The 18,041-nt window shown below is 52.2% G+C and overlaps 3 protein-coding genes across 4 annotated transcripts in view; all 3 read left to right on the top strand.

Moving 5' to 3' along the window:
* LOC128275000 (putative thiamine transporter SLC35F3) overlaps positions 1 to 5,584 on the top strand; it is a 32,934-nt gene extending 27,350 nt beyond the window's left edge. The window contains exon 9 of one of the 2 annotated variants that reach the window (XM_053013366.1): positions 3,815 to 5,584. In XM_053013366.1, the coding sequence (XP_052869326.1) occupies positions 3,815 to 4,249 (435 nt within the window). In that variant the 3' untranslated portion in view covers positions 4,250 to 5,584. The remainder of the gene's footprint in view (positions 1 to 3,814) is intronic. The other variant, XM_053013367.1, reaches the window with a different exon arrangement.
* A 395-nt stretch (positions 5,585 to 5,979) lies between these two features.
* LOC128274719 (uncharacterized) lies at positions 5,980 to 7,152 on the top strand. Its single transcript, XM_053013005.1, has 3 exons — positions 5,980 to 6,211; positions 6,291 to 6,350; positions 6,421 to 7,152. Exons 1-3 carry the CDS (start codon positions 6,128 to 6,130, stop codon positions 7,012 to 7,014), a joined length of 738 nt encoding a protein of 245 aa, XP_052868965.1. The 5' UTR covers positions 5,980 to 6,127; the 3' UTR covers positions 7,015 to 7,152.
* A 123-nt stretch (positions 7,153 to 7,275) lies between these two features.
* Positions 7,276 to 18,007, top strand: LOC128270414 (uncharacterized). Its single transcript, XM_053007814.1, has 4 exons — positions 7,276 to 8,358; positions 8,629 to 8,973; positions 10,465 to 17,446; positions 17,528 to 18,007. The coding sequence occupies exons 1-4, from the start codon at positions 8,146 to 8,148 to the stop codon at positions 17,638 to 17,640; spliced, it is 7,653 nt and encodes a 2,550-aa protein (XP_052863774.1). The 5' UTR covers positions 7,276 to 8,145; the 3' UTR covers positions 17,641 to 18,007.
* The last annotated feature ends 34 nt before the right edge of the window (positions 18,008 to 18,041 follow it).

Here is an 18,041-nt window from a genome sequence, read left to right as displayed (position 1 = left end):
CAAATCTCTCAAGACTCCCGCCAAACCGACCGGGAGTCGTTGTGGCTGCCTGAGGAGGTTGATGATAAATTTAATTAAATTTAATAATTTATTTGCTGTGGTGGCGTGCGTGTTGCGCTCGTTTACGTGACCGTACGTGGCGCGCAAAGGAGAAAAGGATCGCCCCAGCATCCGTTGGCACTAGGCGAAATTAAGGAAATGAAATAACTCCTTCATATTTCTTCACCCCGAGCAGCCATTTTCTAGCAAAATTTAAATAAACTTCATTTGTTCAAAGGCCGTACATTTCGTCGTCCACAAGGGCACATTCTTCGGGTGCCGTTAGAATCTTGGTATGCATTTTCCAAGCGACTCGTTTGGTCACCAAAACATGTTTCAATGCTCAATTTGGCACTGGCACAATAGGAACGATTTTCTCCTCTAGGATGTCTGTAAGATCCTACGTTTCTGGGCCCAAAGAAATGATCGGGGACAATACAGACAGTGGGCAGTTTAGTTCACCAACAACAACGAAGAACGGTCAGAATAGTGTCTTGTCTACACATTTTGCATAAACTACTCCCAGTTCACAATTGCGCCCGCTTCGAGTTCATGTGAACTTATCTCACTTCGAATCGTGCTCCGGAGCTTCCTGCTGGAATACACACGTCTGTCCGCAATTTGCTTGCTGATCCACCCACTGCATTCCCGGCACACGCCTCTATCGTTGTCCCTCGTTGTTTTCTATTGTTTCGTAGTTTCCCCGTATCGTCGAACTAATCCCTATCACTACTCATTCCAGATATACGACCAAAGTGGTAAACGTTTAACCGAATCTCTCAATTGCTGATATCTTGTGCTCCTCGCAAGTTCCATTCATGCAACACCAAGAAAAAAAAAGCGAATAGCTACCAAAACCGTGCATCCTCCATAAGACACTCTCGTGAAAGCTTACGGCCAAAACTCAAAACCCACTCGCATCCCAAATCCGTCGGACACACGAGGCACACTAGAGCATCGTGGTGTACTGTCCATGGTAGAGCTCAGGCCCTCTACCGTCAGGTGAGACCTCGAAGTAGCGGGTTGCGATTGCTGCTCCTTTGCCGCGCGTAGAAAAGCTGTAGTGCATCGGCCAGCCGTCAGCCGGCGGCCGAGCTGCGTGTGCCGTTGTGCGTGCATCACTGCTGCTCCTAGTTCCCCTACGTTGCTCGATCGCTCCCCGTTTGGTCCGCTTTGGTACACTTCCCACCCCGAGAAGACCTAGAAGAGCTCATTCGTTGCCCTCATTTGGCAAGCCATTGCCGCCATCCGTTTTTTGCACAGTGTCTTGCGACGCGAAAGTGTATCTGCTTCGATCTGCTAGTGTTTTGTATCGTTATCGTCCGTTTGTTGACGCGTTGTTCGTAAAGCAATAGTAAACACCGGCCAGGGCGCGGTTAGAGATTCATGTTGCCGTCAATGTCCACCGTCAACCATCTGCCGGGGGTTCACCTGAGGGTTAAGGATTGAGCAGTGGCAGGAGACGCCCGACCCATTGCCGCACCTTCACCCGCTATTACCCATTCGCACCGTCATACAGACACGTAGCCACTGTTCATGGATTTTGAATTCGTATTTTGTCGTTTCACCCCACGACGAGCCTGAAATGAAGCCCTAAATTTGTCTAAAAAATGTTCACCATCCAACGTTCCATCGGCCGCAATTGGGTTCCGTGTGGCGTTACGAAGCGTTACGAAGCGACATCCCGTCGAGAAAGTCGCGTAGACGACGTGGAGGTGGACAAAACACTGATCTCTGATTTTTCTCTAATCCTCACCCAAATCACACCTCGCGACACACGACACACCTCTCCGCTCACCCCGTCACACACCGCACCCCGCGAATGTTGTTGCACAGTCGGCCGGCCTTTTGTAGAAGAGACGTGGTCGTTGCGTCACCCACATCCACTGTTCGATAATGAGCGCAAACGATAATGAACCGCCCCCGACACCGGGACGTCCGCCAATGAGTCACCTCCGTTCCGGAATGTAGCGCATACTAGTATACTTCCTATCCATCCAGCTATCACAGATCAATCAAAAAGCCACACCAATCGGTGGCGGCAGGCCGCAGTCCAGCGTCACGCCCGTACGAGCGTGAGCGGGTGCAGTGCCAGGTAAGTGGGAGCCGTAGTACCTTGCCATCTTCTCGAAACCACTAGTTCCGCGCAGTTCCGCCACATCCGCCATCCTTTAGCGCTGCACACTCTGCACAACGCAAGAGGCAGTTGGAGCCGCAGATTCGCGCCGAATGTGTGTCGGTTCGTCGTCGGTTCCCCAGGACGAACCAACCACACGTCAGGCCAGACAGGCGGCTTCAGTAGTCGCTGATGCGCGATCACCTCTCACATCCGTATACTCTACCACCACCCACCATCACTAGTTCCGTTTGGTTTCCAATCAATGTGTTTTTCTCTCTCTCTCTCTCTTTCTCTTTTCTCTTTTTCTATCTTTCATTCTCTGACGACCTATGCCATCCATATAAATACCACTCTCTGCGCCACCAATCTTCTGCTCCTCATGTTCAACACTTGCTCTTCTTCTTCTAACGCTACTACTACTGCTACTACTACTACTTCTACTATTACTACTGCGCTAATCACCTGAATTAATGTGTAGAAGTACCGCCACAACGCTACACCACCAACAACAACCAGTGTAACACGACACGCGGCCCGGCCCAAGATATCCTTTCGTTCCACAACACACCCATACGCACACACAGACACGCACACGCACTTGCGAAACACACGCCAAAGGCATCCCTCCGGCAAGGATCGGTCCACGGGGGGTTGAAAGAAGCACCCAAGAAGCTGGCAAGGTAAATTGACTGTTTCCCATATTTGTTCGGTGCCCGGTTACCCCAATTGATGTCAGCATCCTACTCTACCCTCCTTCCCCGATAGCGCCCGTAGCGATAGCGATCCGGAAGAACCCGGAAGTCCTGCTCATGTGATCAAGCGATTGTATCTGCCATGCTCCGGCCATGCTCAGTGACGGCACGCGCAGTGCCGTCGAAGTGGAGACCGATCGGATGCACCACTCTCTACCATTGCTACCTGCTTCCGCCGTTCGGCTGTTCATATCTCACGCTTTTTAGACGCTAAAAACCCTTCCAGTGTTTTGTACTCCCTTTTCCAATTATGTCCACAGGGCTGACGTTATGGCTTACGTTACTTTCTACGGCCTTTCGACCGCTTTCCGATTGTTTCAGCAAGCAGGATCGTTTCTGTTTAGCTTTCTCTTCTCCTTCACATTATCCTACACCTTTGTAGCTTCACTTTTATTAGCACCAGTAGCACGGCTCGTAGTGGCCCTTTTTAATTTCCTTCCACCGTCACGGTTGAAATTGACAGCAGCGCGTGCTTTAGCTTCCGGTTCCGGGCACTCGCTCGAAAAGCAAAATGGCCGAACGGCCGAACGCTGGAAAAGACACCGGCACCGGCCCCGAACGGGGGCCTCCCCTCACTGCCTGCCGCAAGTTGTGCGCTTCTTCTTATGTTCCGCGCATTGGCACTGATCCGCGCTTCGTGGCCGCGATCGATGCTTCAATACACTGGCTGGCGCTTCTGCCTTCTGTACCCTGTGCTTCCGGTTTCCGTTGTTTCTTTCGTGCCTGTCTCACTTTCTTTGTCGGTTTTAGTTGTGCCGTTCGTTTTTTGTTTTCGAAACACCACCGCTTTCACACCGGTTGTAACGTTGTACTAGGCCCGTTACGTACGGTACGCGACATTAATGCCACCGTTTGTTTGTCTTCTTTTCTTCCCCATCACGCGCCGGGATTCATCGCATCGCAGGTGGGGTCGTCATCCTCGAAGCGGAACTCCATCGCAGCATCGCGACGTCATCGACTATCGGACGGGTTACATTCGATCGCATCTTCGCTCTCCCTCTGGCCGGGTGAGATGACCGACCAGCAGCAGCAACAGCAGCAGCAGCAGCAGCAGCTACAGCAGCAACCGCACCAGCACAGCCTGCAACACTTTCAGCATATCCTTCGCAACGATAGTGGCAGCGACTTTCTGAATCTCAACCCGCACGCCAAACTGCGCCACTACTCGCTCACCGAGATGACCACCAACTTCATCCGCAAGCCCGGCTCGGTCGGACTCGGCCTCGGTGCGGGCCTCTCCGGAACCGGTGGCAACCTGAACTCGCTGGCGGCCACCACATCCGATCACCGGTATCCGTCGATGAACGGCCGCAGCAGCTCGTACGGGTCGTTGGAGTAAACTCCAAAAATAACCTGCATGCTAGAGCATTACGGTGGCTAGCATGCGGTCTACGCTAAGAGACAATCTCAGTATAGATGCTTCGGTATTGATTTTACTGCTGTACGCTAAATAACGACTCTATGCCTTGACGGGACAAACCAGGCAGGCCAGAAGAACCACGGAGGTGTTAAACATAGGGCGATTGGAAACCAAAATCACACGTTACTCCGCTTCCGGTAACTCGTAACATGCTATGTTCCCCCGTTACATTCGAGCTCTACCGTTCTCATCGTACCAAGCTTTCCAATTCACCATAAATGGCATCCGAGATGTTTATAGAAAACATTACAGGATATTTTAAAATGGAATCCAGCATTCGAATATGCTGGCTGGGGATCAGTCAAAAGACGATGCTTATTGTCGGAAACCCTAAGCAGTTATATAACGGACAGTGAGGCCGCACCGCAATCACACAAAGGCACGCAACACAATCTGATAAAAAAAATGTAAAACAGAATAAAGAATTCACGTGAGCTAACCGTGCCACATCAGCCCTTGAACCACGAACCGATTTCAAACGGTACCATCGCAGCCCCGAGAAAATGGCACCTTCTTCCCCAGTCTGGATGCTTCCTCTCAATTTCGAGTTAAGCCACACGTTCTCTCCCGAATCTAAGCAAATGAAACAAATGATGAATAAAAAACATTTAACACGGCCGAGCGGCCGCCTGGTTCCGCTACGTAACGACGGCAGTTGTGTTGTACGACAACCTCACTTCTGAATCTTTCCCGAGGGTTAGGATAAATAACTACACTTTTTTACAACATTCACACGTAGCTTAGGACCTCTATCACGAACGTTACGAAGTGTAGATTCACCGGTGATAGACCCGATTTGTTGATATTTGTACTTAGAATAGCTGTTGCTTTTGTGTTGTGAAAATTACAGCTCCGATCCCTGTAAGCAGGGCAAAAACTTTTAACGATAGTCTTTTACTGTTAGCTCTGAGGTGTACGGTGTGAATTGAACAAGTGGTTGAACAGTGAAAAAGCAATCATTTCAAAATTCAGCAATCGGCGGTTAGGGTGCATTTTTAGTGAAACAAGTAATCGTTCATCCCTTTCAAGGACTAGCGAAGGGGCAAAATTGCGACTATTTTCCGCTATATGTTTAAGGTTGAGTAGTGAATGTTCGTTTCGATTGTTTAGTTCAGCATCATCAAATATAATATCGGTTTAAAAAAAACCAGTGACACAAGGAAACGAAATGAAACAACGAATCAATGCTGTAGCAATGCGGCGGACCATCAGATTCGTACGCATTCGAATACTAACTTTCAAACGTGAAACGATTATGAAACAGAAAAATAAGATTGTATTTCTTCCTCGAATAACTTTTGTTTTATTTACACGGAAACAGTTGCAAACAAAGTTCTTCCAACCGCGATATAAATCCGTGGGAACGAGTGGAATGGTCGTGGGAAAAGAACGATTAACTTTTTGATTTTGTCTCCATTTTTTGTGCAATCAGACTTGCATTATTAAAGACACCTTGCCAACGAATGATTAGTTTAATAATTTAGTCCATCGTGTCAACGATTCATAGATTGCAACGGGCATTCGCATTCAAAAATGCTTCGTTTTCTCGCTGTCAAAATTCCTGCGCGAAGACGTCATCACTTTGTTATGAAACGGATCTGTCACACGTACCGTTAGTTTTCTTTCGCCTCGAGTTATCGTATCGGAAAAAAGGTTCAGTTGGTTTTCAATATCCGATTCGAACGAAGTTTTTTTTAGGGGTTGATCCAAACTACTGCGTCAAAGGTGTTACGATTGACCTTTACCCCAAAAGCCCTTTACCTACGATCGTTTTGTAGTAATAACACCACAAGTACCATGCCCGAGCAACATTACAACAGTGGTCCCAGTTGGTTCCAGCAATTTTCGGATTATATGCGAAAGGACACCAAGGGAGTGGAGGTATGAAGGATTCGCATAACCACCGACGGCAGTGCACCAACGGCTCAGTGACACTATCTGGGATGCCTTTTACTTACAGATCATTAGCTACTCGCTGTCGGGAGTTCTTTTCGTGATCGCTTACAGAAAAATCCGTCCGGTGAGACAGACCGTTGCCACAATGATTCGATTAAAGGCACATTTTACATTATGTTTCCTGTAATCCACAGTTCACACGCTTTGGACAGGCATCCGACATACCGCTGCACTTTATTCGAAACCAAGTCCGCCAGTACGGTTGTGTCAAGAAAATTGAACCATCGTTGCAGTACGGCCCATTGCTTATCGTACGGCATAGGCCCCCGGCGAATATATTGTTCTGGTCAGATAAGACCATACCGATTAGGGTGAACGGTATCGAAATCAATGCCAACGGATACTCCTGGCTAGAGTCAGTGGTGTCGGGCAAAGAAATATGCTTCCTACCGATGGTGGCACGACCCGGGACCACAAAACACGCCGATTGCCGTGTGTTGCTGACCGACTCGAACAAAACGATCGATATTGGGGAGGCTCTACTAAGTTTGGGTTTCGCCAAACTGACCGTCGCCGTCCCGAAACCCGTGAAAAGCCGCAAGGACGAGTACGAAGTGCGACTTCGCCAGTACTACCGCTCGCTGGCACAGTCCGAACGCTATGCCCAGGATCGACGCATCGGTTTATGGCAGCATACACTTCCGCCGCGTATCTGGCCCCTTTCTCTGTGGCCAACGATGCTGGACCGAATCCTGCTTTCAAAGCGTCTGCCGCCACTTGTACAATAGGTACACCGGCCGGCCAGTGCCGATTGGCGGCAATCTAGCAGACACGTTAGACTGGCCTAGACAAGGTAATATCTGACGCGGAACTCAACTTTCGATAAAAATATATGCGAGTATAATATTATGTTGAAGATTGTTAATGAACGATCAAATATTGCGCTTTTCACTTCCACGAACGATCGATTCATCCCGAAGGTAACCTGAACTTGTCGAGCGTGCAGCGTAAACGGATAGCAGCACGCTTGACGTTAGTTTGTTATCTGAAGGATGCTTCATGTGTGAAAGAGAAAGAAAGCAAAGCAATCGTTCGGAGAATGTAGCTGAGGAAACTTCGCCAGTTTAATTTGTTAAACGCGAAAATTACAGGCTTGCATTGCAGAAAATGCAACTAGTGGAGAGATGAGCACGCTAGGGAGCATTTAGTTCCTGTATTAGCGAACAAGCAACTTGGTCGTGGTTTAGCATCGCATCATCTAATGTGAAGAAGTTACAAAGTGAAAACTCCAGTTTGCGACGTCTGCAACTATTCTGAAGACGTATCCACATCTTCAGATTAATGCGATTAACAGCTTCCGATGAGGACCAAGCATTGTGTGTGTGTGTGGTTTTCCATCTCTACAAGGCACCGGTCAGCAGGCTGAACAAGGTCGCAGTTTCTTCGCAATCCGAAAGCCCCGGACAATGGCCCTCGATTGACATAAAAGTGTTTCTAGGCGCGGCTAGGTTGGTTCCGTGCTGTGGAACCAATTGGTGGGAAATCGCGCCCTAGTCTTTTTAGATGGATTGTAACATTGTGATGCATTTGCGGGAAAACTTCCCAATCAACAATGTAAAACAACAACAGTCCCGGTGCAAAGCAAAACATAGAACCACGATCGGGAACGTTCGCCGGAGCGGCTAGTTTCTTCGTGATTGTAGTGGTGTGTTCAACAACGGGTTTGAAGAGAACGAAAGGCGAGAGAGTTGGATGGCTTGGCGCTCTAGTGTGTATTTAACTCGCGTTGTAGGCAGGCGTTCCTCGGACGTGTATAGCTTTCTCGAAGTGACGGTCTAGAGTCCAATTCTACAGAATTCGTGGCTTACCTGCCAAAAGCTGTTACTGGACTGCATGAACAGCATAGAACAGTAACAGAAATGGCCGGGCTTCTTAGGGTTAGCGGTCTGCATCCCGCCGACGTGGTGGAAAACCCGAACCAAAATTATACCTCGTCCGAAAGTGAATATGGTAACAGATTCGGGTGCTGCCGGCTGTGCTGTCACGATGAAACCACTCTACGCGGGTTGTTTCCGCGCGGCTATAAAGATGAGGTTCTCTTGCGGAAAATTTTCGAATGCACGACTGTACAGGTAGGTTTTAGCGGGTGACATCCCGGATATACGATGCAATCTTGCACTTCTACATCGGAACTATTGATTATTGTATCGCGGTATCGAAATGATTCTAGGTAACCTACGACCTGTGTGGCGTACCTTCGGTTGTACCATTGTTGCAATAAATTCTTACATAAATCGGGATGGGACTCCTTTGTTTTGTGGATGGTCTTTGCCTCTTACCGCTACCGTTTACTGTAATTAGCCTCGTATCTTGTCTCTGCTCTCGATTACTCCCTCGGGTAGATCTCGTACAGCGAAGATTCGGATGCCTTGATATGCCATGGGTGTGTGGGCAAAATAGACGAGTTCTATCAGTTTCGAGAACAATGTCGTACCAACGATGTACTGCAAAGGAACTGGAAGCGTCGCATGAATCGGAGCATGGAAGCCTCTCGGTCCACACTGATCCCGGTGAACGATATCAAGCACGAGCAGGACATTGAATACGATTACTGTGACATCGATATTGACGATGATCAGGAAGATCCTGCGCGGTTCCAGACGAACAGCGGGCTGGAAGAGCCCGCAATGGGAGAGGAGTCGCTTCCTGGCCCAACTATGCTACTGGATTCATCGATCTCGCAAGAGGTAAGTCCTATTTTTGTACCTGGACCAAGTATAGTTGGGCTTGCCAATGTGGTCCGCAGACAGTCTGTGACACGAAAAGCATGCGCATTTACCGATACTAGTATCTGTTTCACGGCTTCCACCACGACGAACGTCAGGGACGAAAACGTACGAGAAAGACCTGACGTGTAGGCCCCTGCAGTGAAGTGGGATTATGCCAATAACTTCACGTAACAAATGCTCTCACAAATGTACGCTTTTCATGAAGCCCATCATTCGGCGGAACAGTGGGACTGGGTCCAGTTTGGGAGTTTGGGAGATTGGAAGAAGCCCGTGAAAAGGGGCTCTTGGTAAGAAAATATGGTCTACCTCGCGATGGGTTCGCCGTGCCGTTTTGTACGCATTCTTCACAGCCATTTGATGCCCATGTGTTGACCTGACATTTCGCTCGCTCGCACGCACACACCTCAAACTAATGGACGAGAGCAACAACCGAAAAAGAGATAACCAGGTCCGAGAGAGTTCCGAACACTCTGTACGAGCGTTACGAGCGTAAGTCAAAGCGTCACCCAAGGAATTGCGATGTCTGAAATTCGATCGCGTAATGGTCTCTGGTCCAGAAATGAAACCCAGCAGCATCAAGATCGAAGGCAATAGTACGTTTGTTTTGGAACTATAACAAAAGGGAGAAATAAATCACAATCATATATCGACAAGATATCTCGGCGCAAATACCCAGTGTTGGCATTGTGGCATTGTGAGTCATGTACATCAGGTTCATTGCAGCAAATGATTTCTCCGCCCATACAGGTATTGGGCTGACCAAGTAACATGTTCCATTCAAGAGCTGGAAATATAGATCCCTTTCTCCAACTCTGTCACGCATAGTATTGCTGTTGCTCTTTTGACATTTTTAAAGAAACTATGTCTCTTTGTTTTGAGTACGCGACTGAAACACCAATTCTACCGTAGTTCTCTATGTGTCAAGAACTGACTTGCAACAGTGCAATCCTACAGAAGAGGAATGATGGAACATGTTATTCCTTCTTGTTCTTGTTCATGGATGCACTGCATTTCCTGGTCTTCTTTCTGGCGGAAGATTGTATTGTTCCTTGAAGACGTATGGTAACGAATTTCCTTTCGAGAAGATGAAGGTCTTCATTCCCAAGAACGAAACCGTTCGTGAAAACACTTTGTTGACCTTTGGAAATTACAAATCGAATCTACAATCGGATTTGAACTTTAGAAAAGGGACGCCACTGCTTATCTCATTGCATAAATTGGACGGGTATGGTTTGCTCTTTTTTTAAGACACATCTGAATAACACTCGTTCAAATGCGGCCGACGTTTGCAATCTATTGGACCAGATGCTGGATAGCGCCAGTGTGTTCCATAGATTTAGACAGAACGATGAAAACAACGAAAACAAAGTAAGTATGGCTTTTGCCTTCGCAAACCATCTTTTGGGGCGGCTCCGGTAACGATCACTTTCTCTGTCCTTTCACCACCAGCAGGAGGACGGCACGCATTGTGGTGTTCGCGTGAAGCAAGAACCGGACGATGAAGAAATCGACGACACGATGTACGTGTGGAACGAGGAAGAATCACTTCCGACTGAGAAGCAACCGGCCACTCCCACCCTGTTGCCTATCATCGAGAACGCCTTCAGTACCGCACCGGAGAGCCCTTTCAGCGATGCCGTTGCGAAACACCGCCACATCCAGTGCGCCAGTGGTCAGGTGTACCTGTTCCGGGAAGGATACCTGTACCTACGCAAACCGTCTGGCTCGGGGAACCCTGCCGGCTGCGGCACCAGTACCGGTGCCAGCGGGTCTGGCTGGCGCTGCCGAAAGTTTGACTGTGACGCTGCGCTGCACCGAAACCGTGCCCGGCAAATTGTGTCGAACGGCATCCGCCATAACCACACCCGAGAACAGCAACCGACCGCTACCGACGCCGAAGTGCTGGCGTTTCTCGGGGAGTCGACACCGAAATCGCAGTTCCTCAAGCCATTCGTGGTGTCGCGGAACGCATGGAAACCGACCACCTTTCGGTACGTGAAAAACGTCCGAAATGGAAGGTCGATCGTTCACGACGGGTACCGGTACAGCAAGAAGCACGCCCGGGCGGATGGCACGTCGTTCTGGAAGTGTCGCCTGAACGGTGGCACTTGCGCGGCCGGTTTGTTCCTTACGCCGAGAAATACGATCCGCATTACCGGGTGCCACAACCACAAACGGCACCTCGGGAGGGAGCCAAGGAGGAAGCTAAAGTCTCACCTCGAGTATGGTGCAGAAGAGGAGAACGGTGCGGATGATGCGGAGAACGAGGAGTCACCGAAGCTGGAGCCGGTCGAAAACGATGCGCAGGACACGGAAGAGATCAGCTTGAGTGACTACTTGAGCACGCACATGGAAGAGAGCGATCCTTCGCAAATGCAGGCCACCACCAGCAGCACTGGCGACTTTGCACGGGAGCCCACCGCCGGCAGCAGTGGAGCGGCGGCGGCGGCAAATAAGGGTGGAGCGGCGGCTCCGGGCACTTTGCGGCTGGGTTTTAACTTCCAGATTGTGCGCAACGTGAACCAGAAGCTGCGTCTGCTCTTTGACGGCCATCTGTACGTGAAGGAACATCAGCGGACCGACGGTGCAATCGTTTGGCGCTGCCGGAGGAACTACGACAAGTGTAGTGTGCTGGCGGTCCAACACCAAGCCGGCTGGGTGGAGATCTTGGGAGAGCATTCGCACGACCACCTGCAGGAACGCCGTTCGAATATACTGGTGGAACCATCGGGAACGTTCGCTTACCGGCTCGTGAAGACGGCGCACAACCTGGAGCAGCTCATCTACGATGGGCATCGGTACCAGAAGGCGGTCACCAAGGGCGACGGGTCGACCGTGTGGCGGTGTGTCCGCCGGTCTACCAACTGCAAGGAATCGGTCGTTTTGTCGGCGGACGGCAAGGTGTACGAGATGGAGTCGCAGAACCATCCCCACAAGCCCTCGGAACTGCCGATTCCGGATCGGATGGTCGAGGAGAACCGACGGCGGCACGCACAGGCCCCGCACGCGGCCCTGAAAGTGACTGTGGCCGGACAGAAGTGCACGTTTCGCAAACAGATCACAACCAAACCGCGCCCCATCCCGATCGGACACGTGACTCGCGTGCCGATGGAAATGCAGCGCCAGTACTCGTACCGCATCGGGAACACCGCCAAGGGTTACGAATCTCTGAAACACGGCGGCTACCGGTACTGCAAGAGCCGCGTCCGTGCGGATGGGACCATCAAGTGGTTGTGCAAGATGAACAACAAAACGTGTGGTGCCTGGTTCAATATGGAGCCTGACGGAAGCATTCCATCGATCGGCAGCGTAACGCACAATCACCTCCCGTCGGAGGAAGATGTGGTGCCGGTGCAACGGACGCCTAAGGCGAGAGCACTGTCGGACGCGGCGGACACGAAGGAGTACCCGATCGACGAGCGGACGTTCGCCAAAAGTGAGTGGTACTTTGTGAAGAACATTAAGAATGGCAGCACTTTGATCCATGCCGGGTATCGGTACACGAAGAAGGGCGAACGGGTGGACAAATCGTCGCTGTGGCGGTGTGCATTTTTTACACGAAAGTGCCGCGCCGGCATTATACTGTTCCCGAACGAAACGATCGCCAAAGCGGACCAAAGCGAACACGTTCATCCGCCCGTGGATATGGATAATGTCGAGCAGGAGTGCGAAACGGCGGACATGGAGGACGAAGGAGCAGAAGAGGATGAGGAGGACTCGGGGGAGGACTCGGAGGATGAGGAGGAACAAGAAGAAGAAGTGGTAGACATTGGCGCCGACACGTTCGATCTGTCTGGAGGCATCAACGAAGACGCCGATCCGGAGACGATGATGCGCTCGCTGCTCAGCACGTCGCTCGGTGTCGGAGACGGCGATCCGAAAACGGACAGCGATCCGATCTTCCTCTCGAAGGAGGAAGCGGGCTACCGGTTGGTGAAGAACCGGCGCCAAACGAACAGTCTGCTGTTCCGGGGCTACCGATACTCGCTCCAGGGTAGCCGGGCAAACGGCAGTGTCGTGTGGATGTGTCAGATGAACAACAAAACGTGCCGGGCATCGATCCGGATCCACCCGGACGACCGGATTGAGCTCGTTAACGTGCAGCACAACCACGGAATGCTCGAAGAGGACATCGAAAGCTACGAAGAGCAGCAAGCACCAGACGGCGACGACGGCGCACAGTATTACTACAGCATGAATCGGTGCAATCGCCGATGCGTCATCTACGACCGCTGTCGGTACGGCAATCCGACCAAGCGCGTCGATGGGAGTTGCGTGTGGCGCTGCGCCATGAGCGCTGGCACGTGCCTGGCCAGCGTGCTCATCGAGGCCGATGGTACGCTGACCAAGCGTGCGGACTTTTACCACAACCACCAACCGCTGACCGAACTTCCGGCGCGGGTATCTGGTCCGATGACGGCGACCGCGAAGGGAGTGGCACCTTTGGTGAGACCAAAGGAACCGTGGAACAGTGCCAAGGCGGTGATTAAGGGGAACATCCTTAGCTGGAAGCAGTACCGCTATCGAAAGCACGCGACACTACCGGACGGGACGGTGCTGTGGGCTTGCGCCACTTCCGACGCGTGCATGGGCAGAGCGAAGGTTGTGGTGCAGGGCAACCAGATGAGAATACAGAGTTCGCGCAGCCACAACCACGACCCAGTGCTACCGGTCGGCGGCGGAGGCGGGCCACAACCATCGGCAACGAGAGTGACAAAGCGCGAAACTCCCTACACACCGTACCGACGATCTAACGGAAGAGTGGCCCTCGTTTACGAACAGAATCGGTACGAGGTGCAAGGCCGCCGTAAGGATGGCGTCACGTATTGGTCGTGCCGCGGAACGAAAGTGCCCTGCCCCGTACTCATCTTCGTTAACGCGGACGGTGAGATAACGAAGGTCAACGATGCTGAACATACGCACGCTCCGACCGATGCAGTGATCGCGCCAGACATGGAACTCCTCCAGCTAGACGGCCAACAATCGTGGGACGATTTCATCCAGGACTACTTGAAGAAGCCACTGCCACTGTCCGGTTCGGGCAGTGACGATCCCGACGCGCTTCAGAAACTGCCGAATAACGTGCTCCGGTACCGTAACTACGTGTACCGGCTCGCCCTAACCCGGGACGATGGCATCGAGTACTGGCGCTGCTTTCGGTACCAATCGGACGAGTGCCGTAGTATGCTGCACTGCCGCAACAACGGCACGGAGTTGGTGGACAACCGGAACAATGGCATGCGGCACAATCACGACCGTGAGGCGCTGCACGGATCGATACCACCGCTCGAGGCGGCGGATGAAGACCACAACGTTTGTTCGCTCAAACTCCGCCAAGGCGAAACGTACTCCAGCTTCGGTACGTACGGGATAATGCGGCGACGTGGTGGTACGAAATCGCTCGTCCACCGCGATCGACGGTACTACCTGGCGTACACGCTGACCGACGGCGTAACCGTGTGGCGGTGCGCCCAACGCAAGCGCTGTAAATGCCTGGCCGTGATAAGGGTCGGAACCAATGGCGAGATGCTAAGGACCGATGAGCATCGTCACAATCATCCGGTTGAGAAAACGGATATCGCCGACAGCCCCACTGGCGAAGATGAACCGGTGAAGACGAAGGAGCGAAGGAGCCCTGAATTCACCCCCGTCAGGCCGACGACCGTACCGAACCGTTCGAGGGGCCGAATGCTCGAATCAAACGGAACGCGTCACTTTACGTACGAGGGCCGACACGGAAGGACGGTAGTCTGCGAAGGGTACCGGTACTGCTGCACCTGGCAGCGGAAGGACGGAACCGGGTTCTATCGGTGCCTCGGGTACGGTACCCATGCCTGTCCGATGAAGGTGAAGGTTTGCCCGAACGGAAAGCTGTACCCACACCGTGGTGACCGCCATTCGCACTCCGTTCCGGAGAGCTCGAGGCGGAATTCTGGCTTCACCGTGGCCAGCATCCCGGAACAGAAACCCGCTGCACTACTACCACCACCACCACCAGCACCAGCACCACCAGCACCAGCACCAGCACCATTAGCATCGCCGCGGCGAGAAAGAAGAAGTGTCGGTTCGTGGAAGATGGATGCGCGCGCGTGCAAAAATTACCGGATCGTCCCGACACTCCGGGGAACGATGCTGCAGCACGAGGGTTTCGAGTACTGGACGCATAGCCGGCTGGCGGATGGGTCGGTAACGTACCGCTGTCGGCTACAGTTCAAGCAAAAATGTCTGGCGTCGGTGCACCTGGAAAAACCTTCAAAGTTGCTGTACGTGCGCAGCGATATGAGTCACAATCATCGCGAGACCGATGAGAGCTATGTCGCTGCTACGAAAGCTGAAAGTGACCAGTCGAAGCAGTGTCCAGCAGTGCCGGACGAGGCCCTGCTGCCGAAAGAATCGTCACCGCCGGTGGAGGAGTGCACCAACGGCGAGGAACTCGAGGGAAGCGCAGTGGAGCAAGCGGATGAAGCGGACGATGACGATGACAAAGATGGTAACAAAGCGAGTGACCAGGATGAGGGTGAAGAGGGTGTGCAGGCGGCCAACAACGCGGTTGACAACGCGGCCGATCGCGAGAGTGGCCACGCCGGGGAAAGCCATGTCGTAACCAAAAAGTATACATTCGGCAAGATGGCACCGCACAAGCGTTACCTGGTCCACGATAAGCACCTGTACGAGTACGAGGCCGACCAGCCGGACGGGAGCAAAAGGTACTCCTGCCACATGAAAGCGGTCTGCGAGTGCAGCGCGTCGGTCGTGCTGCTGATTCCGTCCGCCCGGCTGCAGGTTCCGCTACGGCTTGTCCACGAGCACGATCCACCGGTCGCGGACTACATGAAGGACGTGAAGATCATTGGCCGCGGCTCGAAGGATTTTAAGATCATCGAATCTAAAAACGGCACCAAGATGCTGCTGTTCCGCGGGGAGCGCTATCAGGCTCCGCGCCCGAAATTGGACGGATCCGTCTCCTGGTACTGCCACGAGCTGACGTCGAAGGGCAGGAAGTGCTACTTGCTGCAGGAACTACTACCGAACGGTCGGGCGGCCCCGTCCAGCGAGCGGACTCATGATCACGTGTCGTTCGCCGAGATGCAAGCAGGGGTGGAGCGTGCCGTCGAAGCACCTCCACCGAAGGCCGCCGCCGCCGCCGCGGACTCGGCGAAGGCACCCCCAACCCACACGAAAATGCTGCGGAACGGTGGGTTCTGGTACGAGTTTGGGCGCGAATGTCGTGACGGGTCGGTGCTGTGGCTTTGCCGGCGCAAAAACAGCTGTGAGGCCTCCGTTTACCGCCTCCCGGATGGCCGGATTCTGAAGGGCCTCAAGGCGGAACATACGCACTTGCCGGACGACATTACGCGAGAATCCACCGTCAAGGCGACGGAATCGGCAGGCGCGTCGAAGAACACTTCCGCCGGCTCGACGTCCAAATCGCTCCTCAAGGTGAAACCGTCGTCAAAGAAAGCCGAAGGAAGGCTTTGGCACGCCGGGAATCGCTTTTGGTTCTACTACATGCGTAACGACGGCATCGAGCACTGGCGGTGCAGCAAACGGCAAACGCTTGGCTGCCGTGCCGGTATCATTCGGACTCCGGACGGGTCCGTGGAACCGTACAAAAAAATCCCTCACTCGCACTCTCTCGAACAGGAGGATGCTCAGGGGGGAGAGAAACCGCCACCCGCACAGTCCATCGCCGTCAAAGATGAAGCGAAGGAGCCGGATTTGGACACCGACTCGACTATGAAACACTTTATTGAGTACCAGAACCATCGGCTGTTCCGCCGCTACTTGCCAGAGACCGGGAAGGTGGTGTACGAGTGTCCTCGAGCACATTGTAACTTCAATGTAACACTTTCGGAAGGTGACAACAAGGTGGTACAGGCGAAGGGTACAGAGCACAGTTGTTCGAGGCAAAGTTCGAACAATTTACCGAGCAACTGGAAAGAGTCGAATCAGGAGACGGAGCCACCGGAGCTGGTGGGATTGTCGTCGAGCAAAGCTAATGACGACGGTGGTGCGCAGAATAAGGAATCGGATCGGGACCGAACGCCCGTTGATTCCGCCGCAAAACGGATCCGTCTGGACGCGAACCTCACCAAGGAGGAGCCCAAGGAGGAACCCAAGGAAAAGAAAGAGTTCGGTGGACAGGAAAGGGTCACGGAAGAAGAAGACAGTTCCGTTGCAGGCGAGCACCGCGAGACGCATGCAAGCAGTAGTACTAACAGTCAGGCTGGTGAAGCCATGGAGTCGGACGAACCAGGTGGTGCGGGTGAAGAATTGTCACCACCTAAGGACACCCGTGACCCGGTAGAGAACTGTGCAGAAAATGGCTTTCCCAGTGATCAGCTGGAGCAAATCTCCGAGGATTCACTGGACGATATGATCATCGAAGAACAGTTTGTGGATGCCGAGGAACTGATAGAATTTTCGGACGGTTAGTAGCACTCACAAGTACAGGGGACGATATTGTGAAGTTTCGTTCCTAAATATCGATCCTTTTGCTTTCGTTCGCCAGTGACGCCAGCAGCAGCAGTGATAGAAGACGAGACAGTTGCTACCGAAGGTGGTGCTGGTTCTGGGGAATCTACACGTGTGCACCCCATTGCCGACGAGCGGGACAGTGAATGATGCATCACCATGGTGGCCGAGTGAGTAGTTTTCCATCTGTAACGAAACCGTCGATTCAGCAAAACTTCAAAAGTTGGGCTTTAACCCATTCCCCGAGGATGGAAAGCAGGAAAATGCCACCTTTTACACTGGGTTGGTTGGTTGGTCAGTAGTAGTGGACCAACCCAACGGTGGTGGTGGTATCATTCTGGAAAGAAGATGACCACAGAAATTGTATCATTTATGACCGTCGTCGTCGGATCGCAACCTCGGTCGCATTACGTTACGTATAAGAGTAGGAATTAATCAATGGACAATTCTTTAACGATGTATGCATTGCATGTTACTAGTAAGCAAAATGCCAATTGCTAAATTTACACAATAAAAACGTACAAAACGTTTGGAAACTAGTTCACGCGTGT

Source organism: Anopheles cruzii, chromosome 3 (assembly GCF_943734635.1).
Source record: "Anopheles cruzii chromosome 3, idAnoCruzAS_RS32_06, whole genome shotgun sequence".
NCBI classification, from domain to species: domain Eukaryota; kingdom Metazoa; phylum Arthropoda; class Insecta; order Diptera; family Culicidae; genus Anopheles; species Anopheles cruzii.
Note: the sequence above shows the minus strand (reverse complement) of the source record. Positions and strands in the feature narration are given on the sequence as shown.